At 36.4% G+C, this 11,762-nt stretch overlaps 1 protein-coding gene across 1 annotated transcript; it reads right to left on the bottom strand.

Moving 5' to 3' along the window:
* Positions 1–1,286: 1,286 nt before the first annotated feature.
* On the bottom strand, positions 1,287–5,749 carry LOC113286224. Its single transcript, XM_026534896.1, has 7 exons — positions 4,523–5,749; positions 3,751–4,390; positions 3,452–3,548; positions 3,135–3,313; positions 2,825–2,963; positions 2,474–2,568; positions 1,287–2,381 (listed from the first exon to the last, which is right to left on the bottom strand). Exons 4-7 carry the CDS (start codon positions 3,296–3,298, stop codon positions 1,415–1,417), a joined length of 1,365 nt encoding a protein of 454 aa, XP_026390681.1. The 5' UTR covers positions 3,299–3,313; positions 3,452–3,548; positions 3,751–4,390; positions 4,523–5,749; the 3' UTR covers positions 1,287–1,414.
* Between the last annotated feature and the right edge of the window lie 6,013 nt (positions 5,750–11,762).

Raw genomic sequence — 11,762 nt, 5'->3', positions numbered from 1 at the left:
GGGGCGGTTTTTACGGTTGGGTATTTCCTTCGTAGTCAACTAGAAAAGTTTACGGTTAGATGATAATGAACTCCTAACCGTAAGTAGGTAAAATTAGAGGAACCCTTGTAAACCAGTTACGGCTGGATTTTTTGGTTTTATGGTTAGGTTTGGTATTGAACGAACTCAATTGTAAATCAGTTACGGCTGGGATTTTTTTTTTTGTCGAACCCAACTGTAAATCAGTTACGGCTGGGTTTTTTGCGATCGAACCCAACTGTAAAACAATTATGGTTGCGTTGCGGAAAACCCAACCGTAACTGGTTCTGAAACCAAAAATTTTCTACTGTTTCGATCAATCTAACCATTTTGAAGGTAATTAGTTTGTTGATTACCATCACTTCTATCAATATGGTTCTTAGAGAATTTAATCGACGGTTGTAAGTTTTTCGAACCACGGATTGATCGAAGATGGTGAAATAATTTTGATTGCAAAAAAAGAGGAAACCATTTACGATTAATGAAGAAGAAGAAGTTAAAAAGAAGAAGAGGAAGAAGAGCAGACTTTTGAAATAGAATTAGGTTTTGATTTTAGCTAAAGATTATTTTAAACATTTAGTATTAAATCAAGGATACCCCATAACCAATTTTTTCGGTCACTAGAAATCCAAGTAAAGACCCCATAACCAATGTTTTAGTCGCTAGGAATCCAAGTAATGACCCTCTATTGGATTGTGAAACCCCTATAATAGGTATATTTTTTATGACATGGCTGATATCTGATGTGGCAGATTAGCAACAACACTCTTAGCCATGAAAATGAAAAAGCTAGTGTTTGCCGATTGCACGTGCATTCCACTTGTAAAGTTTAAAAGAAGCACCATAAAATGATGCTTTGCGAAACTAGCTAAAGCCAATAAGATCACCACAAACATAGGAATGGGCCTAAAAAGCATTAAACAACAGAAGTAAAGACTAAACTGACTGAGATTAAAGATGTAAATAGACGGGAATAATGGAAAGTAGCTAGATAGAATATGCGAAGGACAGAAAAACTGTACAAGGTGTCAGAAAACAATGAACTAAAACAAAGGAAGCAATTTACACCAGGGAATAAAGATGTAAATAGTACATGAATAATGGAAACTAGCTACAATAAGCAAGGTCCAGAATAACTATGCAAGCTGACAAAAATACAGAGATCAAAACAAACAAGCACAATCTCTAATCTGGATACCAGGAATTAAACCAAGAGCAGAAACCAGAGTAGATAGAAAGAACCTTTTATACCAAAGAAGAAAATCTGTGGCTTTTTAAGCACTTTAGTCATTATACTTATACATAAGAGTCTAGAATGTGAGATAAGAGTACAACAACCCACTAGAGGCCACATATCAAATGAAACGTAGACCCATAAACCACTAGAAGCCACATATCACATGAAACGAAGACCCACCTCCCTCGCAAAATAGGCCTCCAAAGCTGCCTGAGCGACTTGTCCCTCGGTCAATATTTGGTGACCATTAGAGTTGGAGTCTGTAGACTCTTCAAAGTTGATCTGAAGAACCCATCGTACCAGAACACCTAAACCTGCAGGTAGCTCAATCTCTGGAATCGGATACCCTGCTAGTAAGGCTAAACGTCTCAAGTCCTCTAGGTTTGCTATATTCAAATTGTAAGTCGCTTGTAATTCAGGCAATCCCGGTCCGGCATTGACATGCACAAATCTAAGGCTTCTGCTACTGAAGAGGGTGCTCCATGGCACGTCATGAGGGGTGCGCAATAGTTGGACCACCAAGCATCCACGGTGGGAGCTAATCTGCAACAAAGCCAGACGTCTGACTGGGTGGTCCACCCATGAGACCGCTACCCCATAGACATTGGTATGTCGATTATCCAGATCCTCCCAAAGACGCGTCCTATAGTATAACCAGTAATCCACCATGTTCATGTCGCTTGTCACCGTGCAGTCAAACTTATGGTTTCCATAAGTCACTTCGTACATCTGATGGTCCTCTCTTCTCGAAAACAGTCTACACTTGCTACTGGGTGGTGTGGCTCTCCTTTTCAAATAATAAAGACATGCCCCAGCCATGATCATAATAACCGCAAAACACAGCATACATTGCTCTAAAACACTGAAATCAGATCTCCCTTTCCTGTTGTCAGGCCTTATGTTGAGGTCTGGTTCTACTTCCTCAGTTGCTGTTTCAATCAGCCTTGGGTAAGGTACTGAGGAACCATCATTTTTTAGCTGTTGGGTTTCAGCAACACAACCCCCTACTGCATTCCATTGCCTTCTGCAGAAGGAGTTCACATGATAATCCCCTGTTTGCAAAGCTTTCTTACATGCTTCTTTGTGATATGCATGATTACCTTCCTGGTAATAATTATAATCCTTCCTAAAGAATTTAATAGACATAATTATAGTCTATTGAAACACAATCACAAACTGAAACTAACATTACGAATGACTAAGATTTCGATCACTTACACTAGAGAAGCAGTTTCGAAGATGATTATATGAGCATCAGGGAAACTCAGGGATGAGTCTAGGACCATGTCTACTGGAAGGGTCTCTCCATAGTCCTACAAAATGACCCTCACACATAAAAATTCTAGCATAAACTGAAAACTGGAAATCTGATTAGGCAGGGAACATAAAAGGGCCAGTGTACAGAGGGGTTTCGATGTTTAGACCTTAAGTCCATTATCACAGGTTAACCCCAAATCTGACACCATCAAGTTCAAACCATTACTTGGCCGGAAATGCTAATGGAAACTCACATACAAAAATTTCCAGTAAATTTAGACACCCGTTGCTTCTTTTATATGTAAAACTTACTTGGCATCTAACACAACAGGATCTTTGAGTTTCGACTTCACGATTTGCATCAAGGATTTCTTCAAAAGTCCTTCTCCAAGTACAAATATACACCAGTCCTTTCCCAATCAGCATTTCCAATGTTTGTGTCCTATTCAACCTGAAGCAAACATACAAAAAACTATAAATTACCTTTAAGTTATGAAGGAATTTCCCAAACAAGAGCAGACTAGCAGGACAAGTCTAAGAGTAATATCTTGGACCGATTAAATAACAACATTAATTTGAAATTAGCCAAGCGAAAATTTAAAACATTACATAACTAACAAACCTGATGTGTGTTCGATTAAAACTGGATATGATTACATGAGCCTCATGGTAGCTCAGGGATGAGTTGTGGAACAGGTCTAATGGAAGGGCTTCTTCAGGATCACCACCAGTCAGATGACGCATTTCCCACTCTTTGACAAGGAATGGTGATCCAAAACACTCCATCAAAGAATTGTAGCCCTAAGTTACAGGCAAATTTCATAAATGAAAATTGAAACAACAGAATATGGTCCATACTGTCACTTAAACGGAAAATAAGAATGGAAATTACAGCAAACGAAGACAAACCCATAGCATATTTTTCAATGTAAAACTTACGCGGAATCTCAACCAAGAGAATATTTGAGTTCCGAATTCACGTTTACATCCGTAAGATTAAAAGCAAGAACTAGGATTTTCCCATTCATAAAAACCCCTAAAAGATTTCAAATACAACAAAAAGTTAATACATGATATACTTATAATGACTATCGGACATTCATGATTTCTGCATTCATTCAACAAATTTCAACAAAACCCAGTCCTGAAATATCTAAAATTTCCAGTAACATAGAAGAAGAAAAACAAGAACTTGATAATTTTAACATAGAAGAAAAGCAGAATAAGACATCACATACCTTGGAGGTATATATCCACAAACCGTTGAACATAAATTTCTCTTCTTGCAAGAATCATAAACTAGACCAAACCCAGATTCACATTTACATTCTTCTATAGAAACAGGAACTTGTATAGTTGAATTTTTATAACGAATCTCCAAAGAAGTTCCATCTTTTTGTGAATTCTGCATTAGGAGATCCTCTTGCAGAATCCAAAGTAGCAAGAAATGAAAACAGAGAAAGAAGAAGAAGAAGATGATGAGTTCTTGAAAGTGAAATCAGTCTCCCCATCCTCATCATTCCTACACCACTAAAGGGAAGAATAGCCAATTTTGAATTTATGATTTTTAGGCTTTCCCCTGTTTCTTGAAAGAAAGTGCAAGAGAATTCGTTGCTGACGATGACCTGAAATATAGTTCAGAGTGTTCGAGCTAAAAAAAAATTATATTTTCCTGCCATCCATTATTTATATTCATAATTGATTATCGACCCCCACACATTGTAAAGCCCCGGAAGGAGAAGGCAAGTTTGCCGTTTTCAGTGCCCCTCTTAGTTTGCGTCCCATTGGTGTGGCTACCTTTAGCCTATTTCGCTGACTTTCCATCATTTGGGCTTTCTCTGTCTCTTTACAACCTCATTCCTCTTTGCACGATTATTACTGCAGAAAGACAAGAAGGTGATATGGCCATAAGAAATCAATGATAAACTTGAAGGTTTTAACATGAACCTCGAGAACATGGAAACAAAAACCATTAACGGGGAGCGGCTTCACAAGCAGCATCTCTCATACCTGTCTTTTCTCAGTTCTTCCTTTCAGGACCACCTCCAAATTCACATCAACAATGCACCTGGAATATGGCTTCCTCATTGCACAAGGCCTCATCTTGACAACCTCCGCAACAATTTCCTTGGCATATCAGGAGAGGATGGTTCATCCTTATTGACGTATGTAAATAAAAGGATGCCCACACCTAATCATTATAGAATATATCCATAGAGGAAACATATTAAATGAAGGGTTAAAGAAGTTATTTGCTTCTATCCGCACACTGTAGTCCATGTCACCCTGGAGGGATTAAGCTTGTCATCATACAGACTACAGTGGCACCACCAACATCTCTGTTTACAGTATTTTATCAATTCAGATGTGTCAAAACAAAAGGAAGAAAAACAGAATGCACGTTGTTGTCGACGTACATGAGGGTGCTGGATGAGAAGGGAGAGTGAAATCCTCTACAGAAGGATCCAAGTTATCCCCTGTAACCTGAAGGAACTATGGGATCAATATGTGACTTGTTGCCACACCTTTCCAACATGAATGAGCAAGGCCAAACCTCAGAATGCCTGTTCATGAACGGCAAAATGATAAGCGGTTTTTCTAACTCATCTGTGTGCAAAACTTTCACCCTTCTGTAAGTGGGTTGAAAGTTTTTTTCCTTCCATTGGATTCTGGTCTTCACTTATCCAAGATTAACTACCACACGCTGCAATCACCACCAAACCAGCATCACCAACCGGTAATCAATTCAGCATATTTCACAACCTTGGTTTTGATAGGATTTGAGACCATTTTGGCATACTTTGGGCCTGACTCTCACATCCAAGAAACATCATGCCACACTCTACCTCAGCATCAGCCGTAGATGTATACTACGCTGCTTTATGTGTACATGACTTCGACCACAAAGCTTATTTTCTTCATCGCCACTCTGTGCAGTATTGGCTTCGCTAATGCCTCAGCTTTGTCTTCAAAGACTCTTAATGTTTTTCAACTCTGGTTTCATTTCAAAATTCAATCTCATAATACTCCTCTTATCTAAGTGATACCAAAATTGGCCTTAATTTTCTGTTAGTCATTTTCACAAACACCTGATGTTAACAGTCAGAATATCACGAATTTAACCATTCACTGAAGTCTGAACACCAGAGACAAATATTAGTGAGTAATTATTTTTACTCCTCTTATTTTGATGTTAGTCATTCGAAATCTTGGTCATGACGATATGAGAAAAAGGATCTTATGCCATCATTATTGGAGTGAGTAGAGCGGGAAAGAAAGCAGACTAGCTTGCTCCAGTGTGAAAGGCGAAATTGTTAAAAAAAGTAAAGCAAATTGTTTAAAGAGTAAAGCTAAGAAACGGAACTATTATAAGGGTGGGAAACGGAACTATTTAAAGAGTAAAGCTAAGAAACGGAACTATTATAAGGGTCGCGTCAACCCGCCCAACCCATGCCCAACCAGAAGATGTGAAAAATACGGTTTAGTCCAAAAATCAATCCAAATATACGGTTTAGTCCAGCTTGTGTTAACTAGATACATATTAGTCCAAATATATGAAAAATACATTAATAATCCTTGTTATTTACAATTTAGTCCATTTTAGTTCAAAATAACTCATAATAATCCTTGTTATTTACAATTTAGTCCATTTTCCACTTTAGGTGAGCTCGGTGCGGAAACAATTTCTTTTCTTAAGAGATTAAGAAATTGCATGGCTACGCATGATGCCAATTTTAAGTTACACAATTCTCTTTTTCATAGGTTAGGGATTGTTATTCAAAAAGGTGTTGGCGCTCAGCTTGTTGCTAGGCTGCCCGCCATTCCTTGTAATATCGATCTTCTTTCTTTTATATAAATATATTGAGTTAATATATTTTAACTTCATTTTAAATAATATATAAATAATTAAAAAATATCTTTCGAACCACTCGTCCAAAATTCACAAATTTTATATATTCGGAAAGTTCTTTTCGAGATCTACAAAAAGAGTACCCATATGAATATATCATTTTCATTTTATTTTATTTTTAATTCACACTAGTCTACAACTATGTACACATCGACAAAAATACTGAAAATCCAACATGCATAATAGCTAGCTGCCAGACCGACAAAAACATCAACCATGCCAAGCTCTTGTTGAATAATGGTAGGACTTGCATAGGATGGTTTAGCAGTTAACCTGCATCCAGTAAAAAACAATAAAACATAAGAAATCATAATTTGAAAAAAAAAATGATAATCTTTCACCAACAACCACATAAGAAACAAAGCAAACAAAGGATGAAAATAAAAAGTTAGGCAGTTATTAAATTAAAGAGACACAATCCAATTGAGCTTAACTGCACAAACTTAATATCAGCAAATCCGAACCAAAATTTCTTTTCCTGACATATCAGTCACATGCTGCAAACCAAAATTTCCCTTCCTGACATATCAGTCACATACTGCAAACCAAATTGAAACATCAACCACGCCAAGCTCTTGCTGAATAATGGCAAGACTTGCATGGGATGGTTTAGCAGTTAACCTGCATCCAGTAAAAAACAATAAAACATAAGAAATCATAATTTGAAAAAAATAAATGATAACCTTTCACCAACAACCACATAAGAAACAAACAAAGAAATAATGAAAATAAAAAAGTTAGGCAGTTATTAAATTAAAGAGACACGATCCATTTGGGCCTAACTGCACAAGCTTAATATCAGCAAATCTGAACCAAAATTTCCCTTCCTGACATATCAGTCACATGCTGCAAACCAAATTGAAACATGTTAGAGTTCAATACAACTTCCACAAAAAAACCATAAATTTCAAAACATGCATAAAGTTGATCATTCACAATCACACACAAACCTATTTTTGCATGGGAATTACATAGATACACCAATATGTACACCGATGTAAAACACGAGAAACCTACTTTTTCATGGAAAATATACAAATGCACCAATATGTACATCCCTGCCAAACATGCACAAAGCCCATCATTCATAACCACACACCAATATGTATATAAGAGAATTAAGTCTTAATGCATGAATCGTAGACGATTAACAATCAAAACCAACTAATTAATTCTCAACAAAAATTTAATAAACCTCAAATTTTAGTATGTTCTTCATGTTCCTCCTTCAAATATACAACTATGTATACCTAAGAGTTATTTGGTAAAAGGGTCATATGTCTGTGGTCAAATTAGGGTATGGGTCGTAGAACATGCCATTGATGTGTTAGGGTCGTTGACTGACCGAAGACCTTTAAAAAACAGTTAGCTGACTTTATATATTTTATAAAAACCCCTGACCTTTAATGGAATGATTTTGACTGTTAGAACATCGTTTTTATTTTGCCCTCTAAATCACACCACCTATTCCACCATTAAATATCAGATGAAAATACAAATCTAAAAGTCTTTAGTAGGATACACATTTGAAATTTCAGTAATCTCACCGAACCAATTTCTATATACCAATTAAAATGATCAAGGTACCATTATGTCAATGCAATTTATGTAAGAAAAATCTTTCGACTTTTGGATAAAGAACACAAAAATCATGACCTAATAATCTCCCAGATGTAGCTGGAGAACTGTTGTTTTGATCCTCAAATTTCCTTTTGTTTATGTATTAAGATGACATCTCAAATGACTATCTAATAATTTCAAAGAACAATAATTCTTACCACATTCAAAACAAGTATGTTCGGATCCATTTAAAGCTTCTGCTCCCATCTTTGTCTCCTCCTTTAAATTCTTAGCTTTTCTTCGATAAAACTTCAAGTCTTGTTTCTCAAAAGATATTTCTTTATCTACTCCGCCACTCAAATCATTATTAGTTCTGCATCTCAAACTCCCAACTTCATGGATTCTTCCAATAACATTCAATTTTAATGGTGGAACTGATTATCAAAACTCAGTGAAAATCTTAGAAAATCAATCTAGAAAATTACCCAAAAATCGCTAGCAAGTGATTAATTGATCGATTTAGGACCGAATAAAAAAATACAGTATTGAAAATGGTTTGGTTTTGTGGACGAGACATTATGATATTAAGGTTTTATTTAGATATTTTCTTAGATGGGAAGTTGAACCCGGTTAGATTGACTGCCGTGAGGACTATGTCTTTTAGCACATTCACGAGGGTGATTTAAAAAAAAATCAAATGGTCAAAGTTAGCCTACGACCCTAACGCATCAACGGCAGGTTCTGCGACCCAGACCCTTATTAGACCAAAAACATCCGAACCTTTTACAAAATATATCTATACCTAAGTAACATTGAAAAGACGAGGGTACCCAAATACAAAACAATCTTAAATTTATTCACCTATAAGTCCTCTTACCGAAAGTGATTGTCTATGGACAAAGTAGAGACAACGCGACAAATCGTTATTCACACTTTGTGTGATCGTCTATGGATACGAGATCGAGACAATACAACAATCAAAGTGTGATTACTTGATAATAGTGTCGAACTTAACCAAACTCTATAGGATCACTATCAAGTAAAGAGGGGTTAACGTTTGTGTAATTTACTTTAAATTATAATAACAACAATTATAATTGCGGAAAGGAAAAGTAAATGATACAACAAGATTTTGTTAACAAGGAAACCGCAAATGCAGAAAAACCCCATGAAAAAGCGGGGGTACAACAACCTTACCCAATATTTTGATTATCAATCTATATGGGCTAACTCCAATATAATTTCTAGAGAATCAATTAGACAGCCAGACTCAATCTAGAAAAGTATATCGAGGAGTTAATATCTCTCTCACTTGATTTGATCTTTACTCAAGCAAATAGAAATCTGCAAGTCTTTATCAAATATAAGGATAATAACTTGGATCATACCAAAGACCAATATCCAAGTGCCAATCAATTTAAATCAACAACCAAAGGTTGGATATTCTAATTGATTGATCTTAACGCACAACCTGTGATATTTCAATTATATAACAAAATATAATGCGGAATAGAAATAACACGGACACCCTGGGACACCGCAAATGCAGAAAAACCCTGGGACCTAGTCCAGATTGAAAACCACACGGTATTAAGCCGCTACAGACACTAGCCTACTAAAAAATAACTTCGGCCTGGACTGTAGTTGAACCCTAATCAATCTCACACTGATTCAAGGTACAGTTGCGCTCCTTACATCTCTGATCCCAGCAGGATATTACACACTTTATTCCCTTAGATGATCTCACCCACAACCAAGAGTTTCTATAACCCAAAGTCGAAGACTTGATAGACAAATCTGTCTCACACAGAAAAGTCTATAGGATTGAGTAAATCTGTCTCCCACAGAAATACCCAAGAGTTGTTGTTCCGTCTTTTGATAAATCAAGGTGAACATGAACCAATTGATAATCCAGACTTATATTCCTGAAGAACAGCCTAGTATTATCAATCACCTCACAAAAATCTTAATCGTATGGTAGCGAAACAAGATGTTGCGGAATCACAAACGATGAGACGAAGATGTTTGTGATTTCTTTTTATCTTTCCCTATCGGAGATATTATCTCAAGTCAATTATTCAATTGAACTCGTACGATAGAAAATGGCAAGATCAGGTCGCTCAACTATAAGATAAGTAGTTTCTTTTGGCTTCACAATCCTAATGAAGTCTTTCAGTTGTTAACCTACAGGGTCTCGGGAAGAAACCTAAGGAAAAAAGAGAATCGACTCTAGCAAACTAACTAGTATCACACAGGAGGTGTGGGGATTAGTTTTTGCAATTGCTAGATGTCTCCTTTATATATTTTTCAAATTAGGGTTTGCAATCTAAGTTACCTTGGTAACAAAGCATTCAATATTCACCGTTAGATGAAAAACCTGATTTCTCCAAGCTAATATCTTTCAACTGTTAGATTGAAACTTAGCTTGTAATACACAAATGAAATGTGTTTCATTTAGGTTTGAGTACTTGTACCTAAACATGTACACTTGGTTGGTTCACAAATAGTTAACTGAGGTTAGTCATATGAGTACTTTCATATCAACCATATTCATCTTTCTCATAACTAGTTCAAATGACTCATAAGAACTACTTGATAGAGTTGTTCAATTGCTTAGGTCTTTATTCATAGACACAATTGAAACAAAATCGGTTTCATTCACTTGAATCAATTCATGAACAATATAGCCACGGTTTGCAAAGATTGCATTCCTTATTGATTTATTGTTTTTAAGTTCATGAACTTCCGATTTGAGAAATAACCAGCTTGGGTACGCGTACGGGTACGTGCACCTTAGCTATCCGGATTTGAGTTTGGAAACTCAGCAGAAATTTTCGATTCGAAAACTTCCATGAGAACGCGTACGGATATGCGTACTTAAGATGACTGGTTTTCCCGTTTGTAAACTACAAACTCGAGCAGAAATTTTCGGTTAGAAACTTCCACCAGTACGGGTACGCGTACCCGACCTGTCTCCTTTACTAATGTCGCATGCACAAGCGCACACAATTGGTTTCTGGCACATGGATTTATACACTAATGTGCGAACACACTATATATACATTCTTATATCCATAGTTGGTTACATAATCTCAACTCTACATTACAATCATCGAAACATTATTCTATAATGTTATAATAATCGTTATTCATGACTATCGTCATCAAAGTTATTTCAAGATTGAAACGTCATCATGACTTTCGTCACGGATAAGGATGAAGAGTGGTTAAAGCGAAAGCTTACCAACACGCATTTCGAGAAAAAGATAGGCGAGTAAACTCGGCTCGAAATAGCAAATGTGTATGTATGAAAACTATCATACTTATACGACTTTGTCTAAAGAGTAGGAGATAGAGAGATATACTTTTGAGTGATAGATAAGTTCAAGTCTCCACATACATTTTAGTCGGATGAAGTTCCACTGGTTCCTCGAGTAGTTCTTCGTCTTCGTAAGATAATCGCCATGGAGTCTGGAGCTCAACTACACTAATCTGTCCTAAACCGAGACTTAGCTATAAGTAGTCTAGAAATCAATACATATAGTTTTGATAACTAAACTTGACAAACATGCTTGAGATAGAAACACGTGCGAGTTCGACCGATCAGTGCTCTAATAATCTCCCCCTTTGTCAATTTTAGTGGCAAAACTATCAATACATATGAATTACAAAATAAATAAAACTTTGTAGCTTCTCGTCCACATGCTTGATCTCCTTGGTGCTTCAATATTACTCGAAAGCTTTGTCTTTTCCAAGTACTCCCATGATTCCATAGATGTT

This window comes from Papaver somniferum, chromosome 6, assembly GCF_003573695.1.
Source record: "Papaver somniferum cultivar HN1 chromosome 6, ASM357369v1, whole genome shotgun sequence".
NCBI classification, from domain to species: Eukaryota; Viridiplantae; Streptophyta; class Magnoliopsida; order Ranunculales; family Papaveraceae; genus Papaver; species Papaver somniferum.
This window is presented reverse-complemented; position numbering and strand designations above follow the sequence as displayed.